Source organism: Rhinopithecus roxellana, chromosome 11 (genome assembly GCF_007565055.1).
Source record: "Rhinopithecus roxellana isolate Shanxi Qingling chromosome 11, ASM756505v1, whole genome shotgun sequence".
Lineage (NCBI taxonomy): Eukaryota > Metazoa > Chordata > Mammalia > Primates > Cercopithecidae > Rhinopithecus > Rhinopithecus roxellana.
In genome coordinates, this window is record NC_044559.1 from 31,949,366 (window position 1) to 31,976,098 (window position 26,733).

Sequence of the window (26,733 nt, forward strand, 5' to 3'; positions counted from 1 at the left end):
ATGGGTATGGGAATGGGAATAACATAATTCTATACTATGCCTTCTATATTTTTCATTTTAGTTTTTGTTTTACTGAGATATCATATTTTGAAGCTGATCGTTTATATTTCTTAAAGAAGAAATTTATTCTAAAAAATTATATCTAGATATATTAATTTGTTGTTTTATTCATGTAGTAACCATTTCTTAGACATCTAGTATTGGCCAGGTTCTAGGCTCTGAATATACAGCTGCAAACCAAATAGTCAGAAGCCCCTGCTTTCACAGATTTCACTTTCATAGAGGAGAGGGAGATGATAGACAAAATAAATAAGTAAATATATTTTATCAGGTAGTAAATGTTGTGAAGAAAAATGAAGCAGGGTAAAAATAATAGGAAAGAGACATTTCTATTTTATATGTAGATCAAGAATGAGATATTTGAGCAGGGAACAAACAATGATATTTGAGAGAAAGGGCTATATATATGCAGATGGAATCGCTAGAACAGAGACCTAATGTGTGAGAATGTAGGTCTGCATTCAGAGAAAAGCAAAATTAATGTGAATGGAATGCAAGTACCTAGCAGGGAGAGTTGGAGAAAAGCTAGAGGAGTAGGGGCTAGATCATGTGGAGTCTTAGAGGTTGGAGTAAGGACTTGCCTTTTATTTTGAAAGATGGGATGGCATCAGACTTTTTAAGCAAGGGAGTGACTTCATCATACTTACAAGTTAAATAGAAAGAGCGATGTTAGCAAAATGTCAGAATAGTAGTTTTCAGCATTTGTTTCTTCACAGAAACATTTGGGATAACCATTCATAGACAAAAATACCTTCACAAGAGCTAAGGATTCCAAATGATAGATTGTAGCACCCGGGTGTAGCATAGATACAAAAATGATGCATTGAAGATGTTAGGAAGGACAGTTTCACATTAATTGTTTCATCCCTTCCCAAGCCTGTGCAGCACAGTATGGAGAAAGATACCCTCCAAGTGCAGGAAGGAGAGTCAAGTGAGCACCCAACTTTACTGTGAACCCCAGCACTAGAACCACCTCAATGAAACCCAGTGCCAGGCTGGCACCGTGGACCCAGGGCACCAGGCCAGATCCCACAGAACCAGTCTCCAGACCCACCCTTGCGAACCTGGTAACTGAGGCTAGCCTACTGGAGAAGGCAAGCAGCAAGCCTGCTCATGGACAATGCTAGCCATACTGTCCACAATCTCTGGACAGGCTGACTGGTAAAGGGCTTCCTATGTTTAAGCTCCTCTTTAAAGTCTGGAGAGGTGCCTACTTCTTCAAATATGTAGAAACCCGTGCAAGTCCATAAGGATCTCAAATGATCAGGGAAGCGTGACACCATCAAAGGAACAAAATAAAGCTTTAGCTATGATAATTTGTTGATAGATATATAATATAAAAAGATATAAATTGTGTCCTCAATAATGTAAACTTGGAGAGGGTGTGGAGAAGTTAGAGTTTTTGTATGTGATTGAAATTAAATTTTTATCAGCCTAACAACAGACTATTATAACTATAAGACGTCTTATATACATCGTGTGGAGAGAAACCCCTGTAGTAAATACACAAAAGATAAAGAAAAAGCATATAACTACCAAAAAAAAAAAAAAAAAAAAAATCAAATCACAAAGGAAGACATTAAGAGGATGAAAAAATAGAGGAACTACAAAATAGTCAGAAAACAACAAAATGACATTGTTAAGTCTTTATCCACAATTACTTTAAATGTAAATGGATTAAGTTCTCTGATCAAGAGACAGTTTTTTTAAAAGTTTTTTTTTTCTTTAAAGATCCTACAGTATTATAGAAATAGAAAAAGCAATCCTAAAATTTGTATGTAACCACGAAAGACTCCAAGCAGCCATAGCAAGAACAATTTTGGAAGCATCGTACTACCCGATGCCTCCAGAATTGTTCAAAGTATACTACAAACCTAGCAATCCAAATGGTGTGGTACTGGCATAAAACCAGAGGTAAAGACTGGTAGAACAGAACAGAAAGCTTGTACCATGTGTATCGTCAGTCGATCTTTAACAAAGATGTCAAGAACACACAATGGGGAAGGGATAGTTTCTTCAATAAATGGTGTTGGAAAAACAATATCCATATGCAGAAGCATGAGCATAAAAATTTCATTCCTGTACTATATATAAAAACTCACATGAAAATCATTACACCATATGCAAAAATCAACTGAAAATAGATTAAAGACTTAAAGAGCTAAAACTGTAAAATTACTAGAAGAAAACAAAGGGAAAAGTTTATTGACATTGGTCAGGGCAGTGATTTTTTCGATGTGGCCCCAAAAGCATAAGGAATAAAAGCGAAAATAGAGAAATGGTATTGCATCAACTGAATAAGCTTTGGCACAGCAAAGGAAACGATCAATAGAGTGAACAATAATTGACAGAATAGGAGAAAATATTTGCAAACCATACATTTGATAAAGATTTAATATCCAAAATATATTTAAGAACTCAATGATTACAAGAACAACCCAATTTTTTAAGATGGACAAAGGACTTGCGTGGATAGTCTTCAAAAGACCACATACAATGTACATCAGGTATGTGAAAAAAATGCCTAACATCATTAATCATCAGGGAAATGCAAATAAAAACCACAATGAGATGTCACCTCACACCTGTTAGATGTTACCTCATACCTATTATCCAAAAGACGATAGTAAGACTGTAAGTGTTGGTAAGGATAAGAGAGAATAGAACTCTTTTACATCATCATAACTTGGTACATCCACATACTGAAAAATAGTATGGAGTTTCATCAAAAAACTAAAAAGATGACTTTCATATGATCCATCAATCTCATTTCTTTGACTTCTTGGTATATATCTAGAGGAAGTGAAATTATTATGTTGTGAGATATCTACATTCCCATGTTCATTGAAGCATTGTTTATAATAACCAAGATATGAAATCAACCTATGTCTTCATTGATGGAGGAATACAAAGAGAAAATGTGACATTCAGCCTTCAAATCTAGGAAATCCTGATATTGGTGACAATGTGGATGAGCCTGAAGGCTGATATGCTAAGTGAAATAAGCCAGACATAGAAAGACAAATACTGTTTGATGTCACTTACATGTGGAATTTTAAAATGTGGAACTCATGGAAGCAGAGAGCAGAATAGTGGTTTCTGGGGATTGGAGATAATGGGGGAAATGTTGGTCAAAGGGTACAAAGTTTCCATTTTTTAGGATGGATAAGTTCTGGAGATCTGATGTACAGCATGATTATAGTTAATGCTGTGTCTTTTAGTGGAAATTTGCTAAGAAAGTGTATCAGTGTTCTCACACAAATAATTCTGTGTGTTAGTGGATATGTTAATTCAGTTGTGGTATTCATTTCACATTATGTATGTGTATCAGAACATCACATTGTACACCTTAATATATTCACTTTTTATTTGTCAATTATGATTCATTAAAGTTAACATGGCACCTAACTTTGGGAAAATACAAATACTTGTTCTTGAGTCTTGCAAATGATTTTAGTAACTTTTTTTGTATATTTATGAATGAGAGAATTTATAGTCACTCAAGTAATTTGATGTGTTGTAAGTGGAAATAACATCATTTGGAGGAGGTAGGATGAGATAGCAGAGCACTGTGAAGTTAGAACAATTTGGTTCATTCCTGCCTCTGCCACTAATTGACCCCATAACTGAGCACAGATCAGTTCATCTGTAGAATAGTTGATTGTACTAGATACCAAAGGTCTTTTTATTTTTTAAATTCTATGCATGACGTTGCTTCTGATTTTATTGTGGGAAATTTTTCTCTTCTGATAATCAGTAGTGAAAAAATAGCTCACCTAGGAAAACTGAATTTATAGAAATATCTAAGATCTTATGCAGATAGAATTGGGATTTGAACTGAGACATAAAATACCAAAACCAGTAGAATGGAAAGGAACAGATCATCTTATATTTTGTAGCAAGTCATTCAGAAAGGTTTCAGTCCTCTAATTGCTGATGTCAGACTGTTTTAATTCTAATTTCACTTTATAGTGATGAGATTTTAGGTAAAAGTGTTAACCCAAGTCTGTTACCTAATTAGAGATTTAGAACTTTTTAAAAAGTTGTCTTCCTCCCTCCCCCGATATTTTACATTTTACATTTTTCTGTTCAGACTTTTATAGGAATTATTTTGCAAAAAGAGAGGATTTCTGATACATAGGTATTCATAATATCTTTTTTCTTTTTCTTTCTTCTTCTGTTTTTTTAGATGGAGCCTTGCTCTGTCACTCAGGCTGGAGTGCGGTGGCATGATCTGATCTTGGCCCACTGCAACCTCTACCTCCTGGGTTCAAGCGATCCTCCTACCTCAGCCTCCCGAGTAACTAGGATTATAGCCATGCCTGGCTAATTTTTCTGTATTTTTAGTAGAGATGGGATTTCACCACGTTGGCCAGGCTGGTCTTGAACTCCTGACCTCAAGTGATCCGCCTGCCTCAGGCTCTTAAATTACTGGGATTACAGGTGTGAGCCACCACACCTGGCCTAATAATGTTTTTTCAATTGATTAAAACTTATAGGCATAGGGCTGTTTTTATTCTTGAGTTAGGAGAGGCTTAAGAGGTCCTCTGTAGATTGTTACAGACAATGAGACTACTAGTTTCTCTTAAATATTGCCCTCTTTCATACTAGTTTGTAAACCTTAATTTTTTGCCTTTACATTTTGGTTTTTCAACTTTTAATAAAGCAGTGTTTTAAGTGATTTTTTCCAGTTACATTTTTAAAATACAGACTTCACTTTTAGATAAATTTTAGGTTCATAGCAAAATTGAGTTGAAAGTAGAGTTCCCATATATTCCCTTTTCCACCCTGCAAGCGAAGTCTTCCCTGTCACCACCATCTTGCATCAGAGTAAGCACATTGATTATTATTGATGAACTTGCATTAACGTATTATCGCCGAAAGCGCATAGTTTACATTACGGTTTTTATTGTTGTAGGTTCAATGGATTTTGACAAATGTGTAATGACATGCAGCTATCCCTATAGTATCATAGGGAATTGCTTTACTGCCTTGAGAATTCCTGTGTTCCACCTATTCATCCTTACTTCCCCAACCCCTAGCAATCACTGATTTTTTTTTTTTTTAAAGTTTAAGTTCCAGGATACATGTGCAGAATGTGCAGATTTGTTACATGGGTATACATGTGCCATCATGGTTTACTGCACCGATGAACCCATCATCTAGGTTTCGAGCCCTGGATGCATTAGGTGTTTGTCTTAATGCCCTCCCTCCCCTTGCCCCCGACCCCGCAGCAGGCCCTGGTGTGTGTTGTTCCCCTCCCTGTGTTGTGTCCATGTGTTCTCATTGTTCAATTCCCACTTATGAGTGACAACATGCAATGTTTGGTTTTCTGTGCCTGTGTTAGTTTGTTGAAGATGATGGCTTCCAGCTTCATCCATGTTCCTGCAAAGGACGTGAGCTCATTCTATTTTGTGGCTGCATAGTATTCCATGGTATATATGTACCACATTTGTTTATCCAGTCTGTCATTGATAGGCATTTGGGTTGGTTTCAAGTCTTTGCTGTTGTAAATAGTGCTGCAATAAACATATGTGTGCGTGTGTCTTTATAATAGAATGATTTATTATACTCTTTTGGCTATATACCCAGTAATGGGATTGCTGGGTCAGATGGTATTTCCTGAGATCCTTGAGGAATTGCCACACTGTCTTCCACAATGGGTGAACTAAATTATATTCCCACCAACAGTTTAAATGTGTTCCTATTTCTTCACCGCCTTGCCAGCATCTATTTTTTCCTGACTTTTTAATAATCGCCATTCTGATTGGTGTGAGATGGTGTCTCATTGTAGTTTTGATTTGCGTTTCTCTAATGATCAGAATCACTGATCTTTTTATTTTCTCCGTTTTATCTTTGCCAGAAAGTCTCATAGTTGGAATCATACAGTATGTAGCCTCTGCAGATTGGCTTCTTTCATTTAGAAATGTGCATTTAAAATTCTTTTAAAATGCATTTAAAATGTGTCTTTTTGTGGCTTGATAGCTCATTTCATTTTAGCGCTCATTAATATTGTATTTTTTATGATGTACCACAGTTTATTCATTCACCCATTGAAAGACATCTTGGTTGCCTCTAAGTTTGGGCAATTATAAAGCTGCCGTAAACATCTGTGTACAAGTTTTTCTGTGAACATAGTTTTCATCTCATTGGGTAACACCAAGGAGCACAGTTGATGGATTGTATAACTTGTATATAGTTACAGTAAATCTTTGATATATGTGTATATACACACATACACATATGTGTATATATATATTTTGATATGTTTGATGTGTATATATATATTTAAACCTACCATCTTATGCCACATATTTGATGGATTGGGGGGAATAGAAAAGGAAATATACTTTAAAAATGGATATCCGGTGATACCTCTTCTATAATATAAAAAGGAGAAACTCATTTTTAATTATATATAATTATTACTTTTTAATGTATTTAACCTAAGTGAAGTCATCTGTCTTCGATCATTTTATTTTCTAATTTGGCTTGTCTATAAGCACTAATTTAGTTTTCGTTGACCAACAATTTGTTGAAAAATTATACTTTTATTCTAAATAATTTGTCTTCAGAAAAAGCTGTTGTTTGCTTCTTTTAAAGGAAAAATGTCCATTGTTTTTATGTATAATTTGTTAATGTTTATATTCCAATTTAGTGTCACAGTATATACTATTAAGTTAAAATATTTACTTACATTAATATTAAATATTACAAATTCAATTTCTTTTTTACTAAATGATATTGTCCTAGAATAGAAATTGAAATATTTGAATTAATTGCATGTTTTATTTTCTGATACTACATTTTTTAACATGAGAGAGGCAGCATGGTTAGGGTGGCAGGGGTATATTGACTATGGAATCAGAAGACTTGGTTATCTAGAATCATCTCATTCACTACCTAATTATATGATAAATGTTTATATTAGCATCAAAATAAAGGGGTAGTATCAGCTAGTTTCTTTGCAGCAGATTCTCAAATCACTTTGAAATTAAAAGTGCCTTTGAATTTAAAGTTTAAATATCTTGTTATTTTAATATAGGTACTAATCAACTACTATAAAACAGGCACTGATACAGATGTTAACAATGTATCTGTGAACAAGACAGACAAGGTCTCTTATCTTAGGGAAGGAAGTCTTACAGAGCTTACATTCTTGCAGGGAAATGGGATGTATCATAAGCAAATAAACATAAAAGAGTAAAGTAATTTCATATACTAATAAATGTTTTGAAGAAAATAAAACAGGGTAGATGGTCAGAGAAGGCTTTATTTAAGGGCTGAAGCTTGAGGTGAGTCCTAAATATTAGTAAGAGTCAGCCGTGTGAAAATAGGGGAAGAACATTCCAGGCAGAGGCAACAGGGACAAGTACTTGAGGTGGGAAAGAAATTGGTGTTTTCAAGGAACAGAAAGAGCAGTGTGACTGGGGAATAGTAAGCCAATGAGAGATTGATAAGAGATAAGTTTGAAGAGACAGGCAGGGAAACCTTTTCCTAAAATATGTTCATTTTGAGATTTAATGGAACAACTCTAAGATGTCTTTTCTTCTAATTAATGTTTGAAAAATTAGCCATTTCTGGTCCTCTGTAACATTTTGTGCTGCTTACAGTGGAAAGCCATTAGAGAATTTGAGCAGGAGAGTAATGTGAACTATCTGGATAAAAAGTGCTTTGTTCACTTTTTGGAGGATGGATTTAAAGTATGTGGGAATCAGCAGGCCAAGGTAGGAGACAAGGTAGTTCAAGAGAGAGATGATGAGAGCCTGGAGTACAGTGAAGGCAATGAATGTGGAGAGTAGACGATTTGTGATTCATTTTTACTAGACTCCACCATGCTTGCCAAAGGTTTGGATATGGGAAATGAAGGAGGAATAGGAATAACTCTTAAGTTTCTTAAGTTTCTTGCTTAATCGAATGTTGTCTTTTACTGAAATGGAGCAGTTTGGGATAAAGATCTGATTGGGAAGGAAATCAAGTCTGATGCAAATAAGGTAGGAGGTTTTTAGAGAGATTGGGAGAAAATCTATTGATTATCTCAGTTCAGTTTAAAAGACATTTATTGAGGTCTCTGTATGCAGAGTTTTGTGTAAACTCATTAACTGCTGACTTAATAAATTCTTACTTGCGATATCATGTGTGGGACATCTGTTAATCTGTAGTGTGAAAGGGAATTCAGGGGGAAAACAGAATCTTTTAACCAAGAAATACATAATGTGACTTTATGTCATTGCTCTGTTTTCTGTAATTTTTGTTTCAACCAAAATATTATAATTTCTTCTTTACTAAAGCACATTGTTCTAGAGTAGAAATGGAAATATGAGACTTAATTACATGTTTTATTTTCTGATATTACAATGTTCATTCAATACTGAACAAAGTTCCTGTTCTCATTGAAGAGTTAGGGGGAAGGAAGGGTATAAAGGCATAAGGAACAGTTAAGCAAATAAAATAATTTCAGATAATTTAAAGGTCATCGTCATCAAAATTGGAAGATATGACAGAGTTGTAAATGATGGAAACCTTATTAAATATATGCTTTTTAAGTACATGGATCACGCAACCCAAATACATGGCTATGTATGGGTAGCACATGCACTGACACATGTAGAGAATTAAAGTGTAGGCTTTGCAGAGTCACCTGTAATAGCTTCCTCTGCTATCTGCATGTGCCTAACTGCCTGAAATGACTCCTGTGCATCCAACAGGTTTTTTACATTTCATGTTTTTGTTTTTTTGTTTTTTGAAATGGAGTTTCACTCTTGTCACGCAGGCTGGAGTACAGTGGCGCTCATTGCACACCACCTGGAGTGCCTGGAGTCTCGGCTCACTGCAGCCTCTGCATCCAGGGTTCAAGTGATTCTCCAGCTCCGTCTCCCGAGTAGCTGGGATCACAGGTGCGTGCCAGCACACCCGGCTAATTTTTTTTTGTATTATTGGTAGAGACTGGGTGTCACCATGTTGGCCAGGCAGGTCTCAAACTCCTGACAACATTTTATACCTTAAGACCACTCTGCTTCTTTGGATATAACTGCTTGCAATTCTGCTTCTTTGCCTAATGTCCTGTGATACTTTGCTGCTTTTTAAAAAACCTTTGTTTTTCACAGCAGCACTCCTTGTCCTAAAATATGTTGAAATTGTGGAATAAAAAGTTTAAGACTTTTCCAGTTTGAAAACTCTTCTTACATGTTAAAAAATGATAGTCTTGTATAACATGAATGTTTTAAATCTTACATTTATATTAATCTGCTTGGGTTTAGATTGTCTGCTTCTGTTACCTTATATAATCATTATGTATTTCATGTTTATGAGAAATAAAAGAAAAAATAAATGATTGGGCCGTGGGCAAAATCCTTTTTTTAAATAACAAAGTATGGCTCAAGCCTGTAATCCCAGCCCTTTGGGAGGCTGAGATGGGCGGATCACAAGGTCGGGAGATCGAGACCATCCTGGCTAACACGGTGAAACCCCTTCTCTACTAAAAAATACAAAAAACTAGCCGGGCATGGTGGCAGGCGCCTGTAGTCCCAGCTACTCGGGAGGCTGAGGCAGGAGAATGGCGTAAACCCGGGAGGCGGAGCTTGCAGTGAGCTGAGATCTGGCCACTGCACTCCAGCCTGGGCGACAGAGCGAGACTGTCTCAAAAAAAAAAACACAAAAAACCCACAAAGTATTCCTTTTAATGTGTATATATTGCCAGTGCAATATCTTATAAGTAGCTGCTTCTTGTAAGAAAGTTAGATATATTTGTAGCCTCTTTAATTGAAAGAAAAATTTTAGTTGACCTGCAGAATTAGACATCAGGGTACCTTTTCTGGTGAACGTGGAACTTTGTTCGGAGATTAAGAAAACAAGCTCTTTATTGGGCATTTGTCCTAAGGCAACATTAACTTAATAGATATTTTCTTTCTATAATTTGCTGATCTTTGTATTTAAGTTTGGAAATAGCAATATTCATAAATGGGTACCTTTGGTTGTAGTATTGTTTCATGCTTTCATGCCATTCAAATGGTTCATCAGATAAGATATGTTATTGTAGTCAGCAAGATTGGTTAGAATAGTGCCCTGAATATCAATAGCTCTGTATTCTAGTTTCAGCAACTCAGTGCCTCCAATATGCGCTTGAGTAAATCAGCGCATTTCTTTACATCTCAAATTCTTAGGACTGTTGTGATTGAAAGCTTATTGCTTTGTTTTGTCATAATTTACTATCTTTTTAGCTTTTTAATGCTCGTCTGCTATACCGACTCTTTGACTTAATTGAACATAGTTTTTTACCTGGTGTGTAATGCCGTGTTTATATGTTTGTGGATAAATGTAAATTCTTCTGCAGGAAGAACATCAGATTCTTAATCGGTAAGACACCCCCTCACCCCACCCCCACAATTTCCAAGTCACTCTTCCAGTTCCTTGATCTCTCCCTTTTCCTCTAATTATCTAAGAAACGAATAGCTTATTAGGTTCACTTTTTTCTCCTTGCCAGCCCAAACTGTACTGTCTGGTGCCTTATTGTTCTGCCACACTTGCTCTGTGAATCCCCTCAACTTTAAATTAATTTAGGAATGCAATTTAGATTGCCAAATACAGTTTTGAAGATTGATGCCACTACAAATTAATGATATCAAAATTTATCAGACTCAGCAATTTTATTTATCTCAGGTCTATGTCCTCATCCATTCCTTTTTACTTCTTTCATCAACCCCATAGCAAACTCTGCCTTTCTTGCTCTCAGCAGATTAATTTGCTTCTGTTTCACCAAACGAATATGATTCTGTATGTAACTGGAGATGATAATCCCACTTAACTCTCTTATTCCTCTTCCCTTCAAACAAAACTTGTTTGTAGCTGAATCCATTCTAATTTTTTTTTTTCCTTGAATAACCTCGGAGACTTTATTTATATTGGTGGCTTTCTGAACTCCTATCTTTTTTTTTGTTTGTTTTTATTATACTTTAAGTTCTAGGGTACATGTGCATAACGTGCAGGTTTGTTACATATGTATACTTGTGCCATGTTGGTGTGCTGCACCCATCAACTCGTCAGCACCCATCAACTCATCAGCACCCATCAACTCGTCATTTACATCAGGTATAACTCCCAATGCAATCCCTCCCCTTCCCCCCTCCCCGTGATAGGCCCTGGTGTGTGATGTTTCCCTTCCCGAGTTCAAGTGATCTCATTGTTCAGTTCCCACCTATGAGTGAGAACATGTGGTGTTTGGTTTTCTGTTCTTGCAATAGTTTGCTGAGAATGATGGTTTCCAGCTGCATCCATGTCCCTACAAAGGACTCAAACTCATCCTTTTTTATGGCTGCATAGTGTTCCATGGTGTATATGTGCCACATTTTCTTAATCCAGTCTGTCACTGATGGACATTTGGGTTGATTCCAAGTCTTTGCTATTGTGAATAGTGCTGCAATAAACATATGTGTGCATGTGTCTTTATAGCAGCATGAATTGTAATCCTTTGGGTATATACCCAGTAATGGGATGCCTGGGTCATATGGTACTTCTAGTTCTAGGTCCTTGAGGAATCGCCATACTGTTTTCCATAATGGTTGAACTAGTTTACAATCCCACCAACAGTGTAAAAGTGTTTCTATTTCTCCACATCCTCTCCAGCACCTGTTGTTTCCTGACTTTTTAATGATTGCCATTCTAACTGGTGTGAGATGGTATCTCATTGTGGTTTTGATTTGCATTTCTCTGATGGCCAGTGATGATGAGCATTTTTTCATGTGTCTGTTGGCTGTATGAATGTCTTCTTTTGAGAAATGTCTGTTCATATCCTTTGCCCACTTTTTGATGGGGTTGTTTGTTTTTTTCTTGTAAATTTGTTTGAGTTCTTTGTAGGTTCTGGATATTAGCCCTTTGTCAGAAGAGTAGATTGCAAAAATTCTCTCCCATTCTGTAGGTTGCCTGTTCACTCTGATGGTAGTTTCTTTTGCTGTGCAGAAGCTCTTTAGTTTAATTAGATCCCATTTGTCAATTTTGGCTTTTGTTGCCGTTGCTTTTGGTGTTTTAGACATGAAGTCCTTGCCCATGCCTATGTCCTGAATGGTCATTCTCATTTTTTAATTGAAAGGAAAAAAGATCCTTCTTCTCTAAGGCTAAGTTTTCTCCCAGTATGCTGCGTATTTTTGACTACTCCTTCCTTCTAAAATTTAAATAGATGAACTGGCTGCTGCTTTGACAATACCCTTTCCTAGTTTATGTGTACCTCTGTTTCTCTTTGAGGGCTTTGTCATCCATCCATTTCTCTTTTTTTTTTTTTTATTTTTGAGATGGAGTCTCGCTCTGTTGCCAGGCTGGAGTGCAGTGCCGTGATCTCGGCTCACTGCAACCTCTGCCTTCTGGTTCAAGCAATTCTTCTGCCTCAGCCTCCTGAGTAGCTGGGACTACAGGTGTGCACCACCATGTCCAGCTAATTTTTGTATTTTTAGTAGAGACAGGTTTCACCATATTGGCCAGGATGGTCTCCATCTCCTGACCTCGTGATCCGTCTGCCTCGGCCTCCCAAGGTGCTGGGATTGCAGGCATGAGCCACTGCACTTGGCCCATCCATCCATTTCTAAATATTTATCTTCCCCAGAGTACCAGTACCATCTTCTACATGCATTTTGTGGATATTCTCATTTCAAACCTTTGCTGTTGACACCAAAGCTGTATCTTTATTTCTAGCCCAGACCTTCCTCCTTTATTCTAAAATCACATTTTCAAGTGTGGACTAGACTAGAATCTCAGTATAAATTTGTTCAAAATTTTACTAATTTTCTTTTTTTCTATGTTCCCTGTCTTGAATAATCATGCTGCATCCACCTGATTTAAGCTGTCAACTCAAACATTACCCTGAATCCCTTCCTCCTCTCTACTCCTGTTCATCCCCAGCTGCTTTCTGTCTCTAGAATTTTTCCTGTTTTCCTAGTACCTTTGTAGTTTAAACCAATTGTTCTCAAGTACATCAGACCTAATATCCCATTTATGCAACATTCTGTAACAGTTCCTTACTATTCTAAAATGATAGTAACCTACATTATTTTTAAAAATCTGTGTAATTTCTTAAAGGAGATATATAAGAAAAATATTGTACATTTTGTATGTTATGTAAATGCTTAGGCACAATGATATTAGAAAACAATGAAGAATTTATTATACATTTTATGTTTCAGTACTTAAGTGTTCAGGCACGATACCAGAAAGCAATGAAGAGCAAATGGTTGTACATATGTCCTCATGAATGTGATTGTTAGAAGTGCAAACTGATACGGATGTGTTATATTTGTGACTCGGATACCAAGATCAGTATGAGTATCAGTGATCATCAGAAATAACAAATAACTCTTAAAAGAATAGTGCAAAAGTACTGCAGTTTTTGTGTAAAATGGAATTAGATTCAAGGTGCTCAAAATTATAAACAGGTATTTCACCTAGTTACATAGATTGAATATTTGTAGGTATTTGAAGGTTGTACAGTATGCAAGGATACTTCTTATCTCCAGACCTGGCCCATTAAATGCCAGTAGCATTTCTCTAAACATTGAGACAACCTAAAGTGAACCTACAAAATTCCAAAATACTGTAGCTAAAAATAGTTAGATTGTACCTTTATCATGTTTGGCGTGGACTGTTGCAGTGACTTTCAAATTTGCCTCTACATACAATCACCTGGAAAACTCTTTAAACATACAGCTCACTGTTCCCTACCACAGATATTTATTTTGTTAGCATTCTTGGATTAGAGGCTAGGATTTCTAAGCTCCCCAGATGATTCTTGCTGAAAATGTCTGGCACTGATTGAACACGAAATTATTAGCTTTTTAAATTTTCTGCCTTCCTTCTGAAGTCCTGACTGTTTACAATCGTTCTTAACAGTGTCAGGTAAATTTTGTTAAAATATGACTGTAATCATAGCCTCTTCTCCTTCGGGAGTCCTTTACTGGCTTTTTATATTTACTCTTGGCAGCCCCTGAGAGTATACTGCTGGAACATTAGAGTTGAAAGAATCATGATGTCTGCATGATAAAGTCCAAATTACTAAATTTGAATAACCAGCCTTTCCAAATTTGGCAGCCTACATTTTTTACTACTTGTGTCCAATTTGCATGAAAATATAGTTCCTGAAAGGAGTGATTTAAAACCTGACATTGACTTATGACAGGGCTTGGCAAACTATGGCCTGATGGCCAAAGCCAGTTTGAGGTCTGTTTTTGGTAAAGTTTTATTGAAACACAGCCACTCTTACTCATTTGCATATTGTCTACTTTTATGCTAAAATGACAGAATTGAGTACCTGCAGCAGAAAGCAATCTGTCTTGCAAAGCCTTGAGTGTTTAATATCTGACACTTTACAGAAAAAGTTTGCTCACCCTTGACTTAGAAGCTATTAGAAGCCTAAATGAATTGTAATCAACACCCTCATATAATCATGATTTGGATGTTTATCTCTGAAATCCAACATGGGATGGGGGAAGAATATATCTGGGCTTTCGAGTTCTGACCAGGCTGACCTGGTTTTGAATTTTTCGTTAGTCACTTAGTAGGTATCTGACTTTGGTGCCTCAGTTTTCTCATTTGTAAACTGGGACTAGAGGAACTCTTAGGAATTTGAAATTCAGAGTTTTCATAATTTGGAATATAGTTATGTACCAGAGAAAAATGGTATCAACTCAGAGCTCCACCAAGTTTGTAGTTTTTGTTTTGTTTTTGGGGAATCTCTCTCTGTTGCCCAGGCTAGAGTGCAGTGGCACAATCTCAGCTCACTGCAACCACTGCCTCTTGGGTTCAAGCGATTCTCTCTGCCTCAGTCTCCCGATTAGCTGGGATTACAGGCGCCCGCCACCACGCCTGGCTAGTTTTTGTATTTTTTAGTAGAGATGATGTTTCACCATGTCAGTCAGGCTGGTCTCGAACTCCTGACCTTAAGTGATCCACCTCCCTCAGCCTCCCAAAGTGCTAGGATTACAGACGTGTAATCCTAGCAAATTTGCCACACCTGCCAAATTTGTAGTTTTTTTGTTCGAGGTCACTAATGGTTAAATGTATTCAAGGGAGCTAACATATCAAGTGCTTCATATGCGGTAGTTATTAGGTGGAGGTGAATAAAAGAGTCCTCTGGGGTAGTAAAGATCCCAGTATAAAAACCTCCTTGCCAGCCTCAGCTTAATTATTGATGCAATTTTACGCTTTTATCACTAGATTTCAAGCATTTCGAGACTGGGTACTGTGTATTCTATTACCTAAGTGGGTACAAGATTCAAATTGTGTGCAAATATAGCCTTCCCCCAAAACATAGTGGAGTTGAAGTGATTAAAAAACAACTATTAAATAAATAACTTATTTCCAAGAAACATGAAAGATTACTCTCAATATGTTTTCTTATCTAAAATGTTTGACAGTGTCACCTGATTCAGGTCTGAACTAGATCCAGAACTTAATTTTTGACTGTCAGATAATTTGTTAGTTCTCTTGGCCAAAAATATTTTTTACTGGATGTGAGAAATTTTTAGTTAATAGCTAAGTCTGGCTGGTGGGTTAATTCCCTTAAGTAAAGCATAGTGATTTTGTCAAGGTCAAAAGCTTTATTCTCTGACTAGTTATATTTCTTATGAGCTATTATTGAACTATATAGATCTGCAAATCTCATTAGGTACAAGAGCTACAGGATGAGTTTGTGGGTCACTAGTTCAAATTCATCACCACTGCAGTAAACCCATCAGACAGTTCAAGTATCAGTCTGAATTTCAGATACAGTGGATAGTATTATAGATTATGGGAAGTCCTTTTAGATTTCAATGGGAACTTTATTAATAACTTGTATTTTCATTAATACAGTTTCTTGACCCACCCATTACCTTCAACCTTCATTATTTTTTAATTACATTTGAAAACTATAATATTAAATATATTGGTGTTCATATTTTACATTTGGTCATATCGTGTATTTCCCAAACTTGATAAGCTTTTGCTGAGGCATTTATTTTTATAAAATACCTAGACCCCTTCTCCCTAAAATTTTGATTCAGTGGTTTGTGATGGAGCCTGGAAATTGTATTTTTAAACAAATATCTCAGGTCATGTATTTTCTTTTTTTGTTTTTATCATTAGAAAAGTTTACTTTTTATTTCTTTCCAAATTTTCTTACCTTTTAATAGGGATAGTCTTGTTCTATCCTCTGTACTTAATATATGTGATTTTACACCTTATATATCTCATTTGATCTTTATATAGGAGGTGTTCTTCTAAATTTAGGATATACATATCTTGCTAAATAGAAATTTGATTCCAGAAACTTGATATAGTGACATTTCTTAAATACAAATTGATAAGCAATGCCTGTAACCCTTTAGCTATGCATACTTCCCATTATTTACAGTTGTATGGTTTTAGTAAATGTACTTTCTTACTGGCTTATCAGCATTCTTTTCTGAATCAGTATCTCTATAGAGTTTTTCTTGGTCTCTCTCCATTGTAGTGCAAAATAATTCTTTTCTTTTTTTCGAAAGGGGTGAGTAGTAGTAGATAGAGCTCTCCTGGTGTGCTAGCAAATAATGATGTGTTTGTTTAATTGTAGAATCTTATATACCAGTAAAGTTCACACTGTGCAGTTTCAAATTTACAGATTATTCATCCTCTACCCCAGTTCCTGTTATTTCTGCACTTTTGACCATTTGCTTCAGCAGAGTGACACATTTTCAGTGTCCTGTGCAAACTAAGCTCCATTCCTTATTCTAGGCAAAACTTTGTTTTTCATGACACCCATCTGTAATGCTTTGCCGCCTCTCCTTTACTTGCTTGAACGCAACCCGTTAATCCAGGACTAGTTAGCCTAAGTCCTTCCTGTATGCTTTTCTCAACCGTTCTCACTGATACCAATTTTCTCAAAAGTGCTATAGTAAGTATATGCCACTCATCTGAGGATTTAATAATATATTGTCTTATCAATTACTTGTTATATGTGAGTGTTTTGGCTGTCTAAACTGCAAGCTTGTATATAGAGTGGGGTTCACATCCTGTAAAAATAAATTATTAGCAGAATCCTTAGCACTTAACATTATCACATCCTTTTGGTAGTCTGACAAAATTCTAATAACTGTTTTAACCGCTTAAGCTAGTCAGTTAAGAAGTTATTTTATCTTTAATCCCAAGTACCAAATAATTATCAGTTAGATAAATAGAGTTAACAATAGAGTCACAAAATAAGAATTACTAATTTTAAATTCCAAAATGTTTAGGGAGGACTGATTCCTTCCATAAATATTTTACTAATTGACCTTTGCCAATCTTTTCGGCCTGTCATTTTACGAGCAAACTTTTTCTGCTTTTAAGAACCCTGTGCCATTGATCTTTCTCACTTTTTCAGTCCTTAGAATATACACATCATCGGACATTGCCCTTTATCACTGGTTTTCAAAGGTGAGCCCCAGGTCTACCTCCATCAGAATCATATAGAGTGCTTATTAAAGTACGGATTCCTAATGCCCCTTTCCCTGAACTGTGCTGTTTTTCATACATATTTCACTTTGTTCATTTTTTTTCTTTTGCCAGACTGCTCTCCCTTCTATGGTCACCACCATTGAAATCCTTTCTATTATCTGAAGCTATCTGCCAATTAATTGTAGATAGAACTGTTTCAATGTAGTGGGTTAGGAACATAGGCTGTGAGCACATACTACCTAATTTGGAATATTGGCTCCGTCATGTTTCCAAGATCTCAAAGTTAGTTACTTAAAAATATTTCTGTGCTTTAATGTTTCTTTATATAAAATGGGGATAACAATATATCTCATCGGGCTGTTGTATGTGTTATGTTAATATATGTGAATTCCTCAGAATAATGCTAGTACATAGAAAGGACTTAATAAATATTAAGCTTATTGTTGTGGTTTCTTCCACTTTTTTGCTCTTACAAAATTTTATTCTAAAGTAACTTACATTCCTATCTCTTCCTATTAGACTGCAAGTTTATTGAAGGTAGAGCCAGCCTTATTAAGTTGTGTAGTTTTAAATGGATTTTTACATAATAAAGGATGTTCATAAATATTTAAGAATGAAATCATAAGAAAATGACAAACACTAATAAGATTGTTTTTCAGAGTCTATTTACTTAATATAAATTATCTAAAGTAATTTAATACTCTCTATATTATATTTCAGGAATTCTAATGAATCATTGATTGACCAGCACTGTTTTACCAGTTGGAATGAATTATCAGAAATGGGCATAGTACTTTTAGATTCAACATGTAACAGATGGATGTTACTGCATGCTGATTACTTCTTCGAGCCAGTACTTTTTTGATTGTGTAGGATCTTTGTCTCTTCATCTTTGAATTCAATTACTGGAAAATAAAAGGAGTTCATGTAGTTTTTGTCCAGGCTTGAGTCACCATGAGTAGTAGTTTAGGAAAAGAAAAAGACTCTAAAGAAAAAGATCCCAAAGTACCATCAGCCAAGGAAAGAGAAAAGGAGGCAAAAGCTTCTGGAGGTTTTGGGAAAGAGAGCAAAGAAAAAGAACCTAAGACCAAAGGGAAAGATGCCAAAGACGGAAAGAAGGACTCCAGTGCTGCCCAACCAGGGGTGGCATTTTCAGTTGACAATACGATCAAACGGCCAAACCCAGCACCTGGGACTAGAAAAAAATCCAGCAATGCAGAGGTGATTAAAGAACTCAACAAATGCCGGGAAGAGAATTCAATGCGTTTGGACTTATCCAAGAGATCTATACACATATTGCCATCATCAATCAAAGAGTTGACTCAGTTAACAGAACTTTATTTATACAGTAACAAATTGCAGTCCCTCCCAGCAGAGGTGGGATGTTTAGTAAATCTCATGACATTGGCTCTAAGTGAAAATTCACTTACCAGTTTGCCTGACTCTCTTGATAACTTGAAGAAGCTGCGTATGCTTGATTTACGGCATAATAAACTGAGAGAAATTCCTTCAGTGGTGTATAGGCTGGATTCTCTCACCACTCTTTACCTTCGCTTTAATCGTATAACTACTGTGGAAAAGGACATCAAAAACTTGTCAAAACTCAGCATGCTTAGCATTCGAGAGAACAAAATTAAACAACTACCTGCTGAAATTGGTAAGAGGCCTTGGATTATTATTATTTGTAGTATTTGTTATGCTAAATAATTCTGAGTGCTTTTTCATATCAAAAAATCCCTGATACTTGCCTAAAAACAGCTTATTTCTAAATTACAACTTTTTAAATGGTTTACTTTATTCCATTTTCAGCACTATTAATAGTACATGGCTTGAAATTGTTTCGTAGACTTAAAAAGTGAGTTAGAAAATAGATGTAATTAGATCTTTCCCACACAAACCTAATCTTCTTTTACTTTCATTGGAGAATAAGTAAATTTAAGGAAGAAAAGATGTTTGCCAAATTTTCAAGTTGTTGCTACCTGTTTTTAAAGTATCTGTTGATACAATTTTATTAGATATATGAAAACTACATTTTCTCATTCTCTGACTTTTCCATCTTTATCTGAAACATGTTTAAATTCACATCACTTTCTACCTAATTTACCACAAAAGGTTGACAAATCAGAGCTTTACGAAAGAGCAGTGTCATAAGAAAATAGGAAAAAAATTATTTTTGCGTCTTGAAAGTACTTACATGTTTATTAAAAATAACACAAGAATTTAGAAAGGTAGAAGAAACATCACCTGTAGCAAATGCAACGCTGTTAGCATTTTGGTAATTTTCATTCCAGTCTTGTATATAAAGCTAACTTGTACTAAAACAAAGAAAATGTTTTTTAAAGCCTAGTAGTAGGAGAAAAACAGGGAATATACACATGTGAACATGTCAGTAAAAAATTAAAAATTAGTTCTGGCATTTTTAATTATGGAAAAACATTCTGAAACATTTGGAATATAGTAATCCATTGACATCAGTTTTGAAAAATTGATAAAGGTATTACCTTTGTGGGCCCTTTTTATAAGATTTATAAAAATCGTCATAAAATGTTGATTATGAAGCTTTTTAAAGGATGTTTTCTTTTTGTATTAAAGGCAGTTTATTTTATTCTGAAAAAAATAAAGATTATATTGTTGCTTTCAGTATTGGTCTTATAATGAGTGATAAACTTTCTGATTTTTAGGCTTTGCAGCTTTTCAAAGATACGATATTCTGTGGATGTTTTAATATTTTGTTTAGCTTTGAAAAAAGATGTGGTTTAAACTTTAAGTATGACTTGTTACATTTAACTCTTGACAATCCAAATGTTAATTAAATTTTGGTTTAATTTAATGTGTTTAGAAAATTTATGATAGGTTTTCTCAAGTAATGTACTGTAGAGTATGACTTACTCATGAGATATTAAAATATTCCCAGGAATTTCTGAGTGAAAATGCTCCATTCCATGTCTTCAGATAGAAATGTGGTTGTTGAAGGACTTGTTTTAGTGTCATATATAGTCAAAATTTGACCTGCGTATTATGGCTCGTTATGGAATAGAATTACAGGCAATTGGAGAAATAAATGCTGAATTTCTACATAGAAATATAAGTTATTTCCTGTCTTTGTTCTTATTGTTTTGTGTTTAAGTGTTACACTCAGTACTAAAAGTCTGACTTTAATTCACAAATCTCTAAGGACTTTTCCCATAGCAATACTATCAAATTACCTCGGAATTAACATACATATATGTTCTTGAGCATATAGATAGCATTTTTATTAAAAAGTGAATGTATCTTTTAAAATTGGCGTATTTTAAGTAATTATATGGCTTGTATTTGTGGCTATCTAGTCTTTTGACCTTTATTCCTAAATTGTAATTTTAAAAACAGCCATTGAATTTGTTAATGGGCTCCTTCCCATCATTAGTGACATTACTAAAGTTTGTGTTTTTGTAATTGCTGAACTTCTGTAAAAATGGTAATATCGTAAGTGTTGCTTATTTCATTCTAAGCAGGGCATCGGAAAGTAAACTGCTTTTAAAAGTATAATTTAATGTTTCTGATAAGGAATTGTGGTTTATAAAGTTTAACTTAGATGCATGGATCTGGGGCAAACATGCAGAAGTCTGCGTCATCTGTTTCTTTATAGGGAATAAGAAAATAAAGGTTAGTAAAAATAACATCATAATAATAAGAATGGCTGTTGTTTGAGCACATGAATCATAATACTATACATTGTTCTGTCCGTGTATACTTTAAATATACTATCTTATATTCTTACGGTAACCCAGTGAAATAGGTATTTTCCCTGTTGTACTGAAGAAGGAACTGACAATGTAGGAAAATTAGGTAATTTACTGAAGATCATGCTTCTAGGTTGGCAGAGTCAGAATTTGAAGTGTAAGTCTTGGTCATTTCCATTGTACTCTCCCCACAATCTAGAAAAGTGGGTACCACCCCCATAGATTTTGATTCTCTGGTAGGTCCAGGGTCTGTACTTTTAAAGTGCAGCCTGTGTTATTTTATGTGCAACTGCAGTTGAAAGCCATTGCACAAGATTTTGGGGGAGGATTGCGTTTAACAGTTTAATTAGAATATAAATCACATACCGTACAATTTACACATTAAAAATAAACAATTCAGTGATATTTAGAATATTCAGATTTATGTAACCATCAGAGATAATGTTGGAACATTTTCAGTACCTCCAAAAGAAACTCTGAACCCTTAAGCAATCACTCCTGATTTCTGCTAACTCATTAACCCTAGGCAAACACTAATCTACTTTCTGTCTCTATAGATTAGTGTTTTCTCTGGATGTTTCCTATAAATAGAATCATATAATATGTGGTCTCTTATGACAGGTTTCTTTTAATTTGCATAATATTTTCAAGTCTCATCAAGGTTATAGCATGTATCAGTACTTCATTCCTTTTTATTGCTGAATAATCATTATATGAGCGTACCACATTTTATTTATCCATTTATCAGTTGTCAGACATTTGGGTTGTTGTTTGTGCTTTCTGACTGTTATGAGTATAGTTACTGTATTTGTGTACAAGTTTTTGTGTGGACATTTGTTTTCACTTCTCTTGAGTATATACCTAGTAGAATTGTTGAGTCATATGGTAACTGTTTAACCTTTTGAGGGACTACTAGACTGTTTTCAAAGGGACTGCAACATTTTACATTCCTACCAGTAGTGTTTGAGGATTCCAGTTTCTCTACATTCTCAGTATCCTTGTTGTTATCTGTCTTTTCTTATTATAACCATTCTATGGTGTGAATTCGTATCTCATTGTAGTTCTGATTTGCAGTTTCCTGATCTCTATATATTTGTTTTTAATTCTTGAGAGCTATCTTTTATTATAATGGAAAGACAGAAATAGTTATTTTCTGTGATGTAGATCTTGCTTTAATGGGTTTTTAATTTAAAAGAAGTTCTGAGCTCCTTGGAGAATGTTTATAAAATAAGACCTGTGCTCAATGATCAAATAAAATGGAAATTTGACATTTTGTAAAGTGTTAAACACCTTTAATATAATTTCACTTACTGCAGAAACCCATAACAGGGAATTTTTAATTCAAAATTTATGCTAATTATAGTTTTGTTAAACTTTCATTTATGCATATTAGAGCTACATTATTTATAAATATATATTAGATTTATATTAGATGCTTATTCTTCTTCATTGTTTGAATAAATATATCACTTTAAATCATGCCATCCAGTTTGTATTCAGCAGTATATTTGAGGAATATAAGTTTTCAACTGGGCACTGTGACTCACGCCTCAACTCCCAACTACTGGAAAGGCTGAGGCAGGAGGATCCTTGAGCCCAGGAACTGGAGGGGCAGTCAGTGATGATCGTGCCACCGCACTTCAGCCTGTGCAACAGAGCTAGACCCTATCTCTAAAAAATAAAAATAAATTTTTTTAAATTAGGAATTTTCGAAATAGAGCCTACTATTTAGTTTAAATAATATAATTGGAATTTAACCACTACACAAGATTGGGCTATATGCTGTTGCCTTGATAGGAAAAAAATATTAAAATTAGAACATTTATCCTTTTAAGCATTAATGTAATGCGATTTGATACCAGTGGTACATATTCACATGGGTAAAAATTGGCAGAAAACAGTAAAAAGATACTGGAACAGACTGTTTAGAGCCAGAGATAATATATCAGAAAGTAGTTAAGAAAACTTTTCATTTGTTAATGTTCACTTACTTTTCTCCTTTTGTATGTTAAGGCATGGACAAATAAAGTAAACGTCCCCTCTTTTTGGGTTAAGTAGATAAATTGAAACCTTAGTCATTGCTTTCTTTTATAGATCATTGTTCCATTCCTTCTTTCTCCATTTCTAATCTTAAAAAGACTCTTCACTCTACACAAAGACAGTCAAGAACCTATGTTTTCAGAGGGAAAACAGGAAATAACCACTTTTTTAAACCTTCTTTCCCAACTGATTGGTTCCTTTGAGTTTCCTGTTAAAGATGTGCTTTTGTATATTCTCTGTTTATGAGTGGGTTAAAGCAGGGGCCACCAGATAGTCAGTTTGAATAATGAATCTGTTTATTCAGGCAACTGTAGACAGTGAAGTTTTAAAGGATTTTATTTTTTTGGGAAGGAAATTGTTGCTCATTGAAACCAGATATAAACTTCATTTTGTATTTTGCTAATATTCCTGTGATTTCTTTTCTCTCTGAATTGTGTGTTTAGGATTTCTTCTCTTTCTTTAAAGTTGCCCTTATTTATTATTCTTTATAAAAACAGAAGTTGGAGTATTTTAAAAAACGTGTTCTACCTACATTGTAGGTTCAATAAAATGCTACATATTTATGTAGTATACAATTTCATGTGAGTCTAGTTGTCAACCTTTTTGCTTAGGAAAATTATCTGATATATTAAAGTATATGCTTTTTGAGAACCCAGATCATCTTCATTTACAAAGCAATTCTCACAGCATTCATATGTATGAGAAATAATAATTGTACCTATTTATGGTTTACAATGTGATGTTTCCATACATGTATACAGTGTGTGATGATCAAATCATGGTAATTAGCACATCCATCACCTCAAACATTTATCATTTCTTTTCACTGGACACATTCAAAATCCTCCCTATTAGCTATTTGAAAATATACAATAAATTGTTTGCTGAAGTCACCCGACAGTGTTATAGAATAGCAGAATTTAGAACAGATAGAATTCCTCCTATCTAGCTGTAGTTTTGTGTCCATTAATCCACCTCTCCCCATCCCGCGGCTCCCCAACCCCCGCCACCCTTCTCAGCCTCTAGTAACCACTATTCTACTCACTACTTTGAGATCAACTTTTTTAGCATGAGAGAACATACAGTATTTATATTTCTGTGCCTGGCTCATTTAACTTAACATAATGTTCTTCAGGCTCATTCATGTTGCTGTGAATGACAGAATTTTATTCTTTTTTTGGCTGAATAGCATTTCATTGTGTATATATACCACATTTTCTTTCTTCATCTGTTGTTAGAGGTTGATTCCATATCTTAACTATTGTGAATAGTGTTGTAATAAGAGAGTGAAGATATCTCTTTGATATACTGATTTCCTTTCCTTTGGATATATACCCAGTAGTCGGATTATTTGGTCATATGGTAGGTTTTTGTTTGGGTTTTCGAGCAACCTTCATACTGTTTTCCATAGTGGCTGTACCAATTTATGGTACACCCGCCAACAGTGTATAAGAGTTCTTTTTCTGCATTCTCACCAGTGTCTGTTTTTGTTGTTGTTGTTGTTTTTGTCTTTTTGATGATAGCCATTCCAATAGGGTTGAGATACCTTCTCATTGTACTTACGATTTTCATTTCCCTGATGATTAGTGATGTTGAGCATTTTTTCATATACCTTTTGGCCATTTGTATGTCTTGAGAAATGTCTATTTAGATTGTTTGCCCATTTTTAAATCACATAATGATGATTATTGTTTTGCTGTTGAGTTTCTTGTATATTAATCTATTATCAGATGAGTAGTTTGCATATATTTTCTTTCATTTTGCAGGTTGTCTCTTCAGTCTTTGTTTCCTTTGCTCTGCAGAAGTTTTTAGTTTGAAATAATTCAATTTGTCTATTTTTGCTTGGGTTTGCCCTACTTTTTGAGGTTTTACCCATAAAATCTTTGCCCAGACCGTTGTCCTGAAGTGTTTCCCCTATTTCTAGTAGTTTTATATTTTTGGTTCTTGACATGTAAGTCTTCAATTTATTGAGTTGATTTTTTGTATATAGTGAGAGATAGGGATCTAGTTTCATTCTTCTGCATATATATATCCAGCTTTCTCAGCACCATTTCTTGAAGGGTTTGTCCTTTCTTCAGTGTATATTCTTGGCTCCTTTGTCAAATATCAGTTGGCTGTAAATATGTGGATTTATTTCTGGGTTCTCTATTCCATTGGGCTGTTGTCTGTTTTTATTCAGTACTGTGCATTTTGGTTACTCTAACTTTGTGTATACTTTGAGGTCATGTAGTATGTTGCCTCCAGCTTTGTCCTTTTTGCTCAGTATTACTTTGGCTATTTAGAGTCTTCTGTGGTTCCACATGAACTTTAGGATATATATATATGTATATGTATATATATACACTTTTTTTTTTTTAAGAATGTCATTGGCATTTTGATAGAGATTGCATTGAATCTGTAGATCACTTTGGGTGGTATGGTTATTGTAACACTGTTAATCCTTTCAATTCATGAGCGTGGAATGTCTTTCCATTTTTTGGTCCCTTTGAATTTCTTTCATTGTTTTCATCATAGAGCTTTTTCACCTCCTTAAATATACATTTAAGAATCAGCATTTTTAAAATTACCTATTTGACTCAGTAACATTTATTGAAAACAAAATCAGTTTCTTACTATTCTGTGATATGGGGGTGTTACACTTTATCATAAGTCAAATGATGTACATATAACCAACATATACATGTGTATATATTTAATATCTCTATATAAAAGCATATTGAACAGAGTCAGCAACTTTTTCAAAAAGTTGACCTCAGAGATTTAGTTTAACTCCTATTATGTAATTTTTCTGTGAATTTTTTTAGACGTGAAGTGGTAGGCTTTCAATAAATGTGGCTTGAAGGAAATTTAATAAAGCTCAGTACTATTAACCTATTTTTATTTTATATTTTAGTATTATAGTATTATAATATGGTATTACTATAACTTTATAATATATAAAACTAGCATTTTCAAGATTTTAGTGTTATGTATTTTTATTTTAGTATAACATTATAATATTTCAGTAATATTTTCAGTATTAACTAAAATTGTAACTTATGATCACTAAAATTATTGAAATTCTCTCAGGACTGCCAGGAGTGATACAATTGCTTATATGGTCCAGGTAACATTATTTAATAATCTCATTTGAACGTTTGTACAAATGCTAATAAGTAACTTATTTTAGCAGGAAAGAGAAATCAGTAAAGGGAATTCATAGTTGTTAATAAATAACTCCTTTTGACTGGGAACCAGCATGAAACATTAGAAACCTACAAATGAACTGTTTACTTATTACTGTTATGAAATTTTCATGCTTTTCACTAAACAACAAAAACCCAGAGAAGTTATTATTGCTAAAGGAGGCAAAAAAAGAACACAGAATAGCACTTTGGGAGGCCAAGGCAGGTGTATTACTTGAGCCCAGGAGTTTGAAACCAGCCTGGGCAACATGGCAAAACCCCATCTCTACAAAAAAGTAGCTGGGCATGCTGGT

At 34.7% G+C, this 26,733-nt stretch overlaps 1 protein-coding gene across 2 annotated transcripts in view; it reads left to right on the top strand.

Annotated features, from left to right (window-relative positions):
* SHOC2 (SHOC2 leucine rich repeat scaffold protein) overlaps positions 1-26,733 on the top strand; it is a 92,441-nt gene that overhangs the window by 26,459 nt on the left and 39,249 nt on the right. For both annotated transcript variants that reach the window (XM_030941331.1, XM_010370333.2), the window contains exon 2: positions 18,214-19,150. In XM_030941331.1, coding sequence (XP_030797191.1) covers positions 18,448-19,150 — 703 coding nt within the window. In that variant the 5' untranslated portion in view covers positions 18,214-18,447. The remainder of the gene's footprint in view (positions 1-18,213; positions 19,151-26,733) is intronic.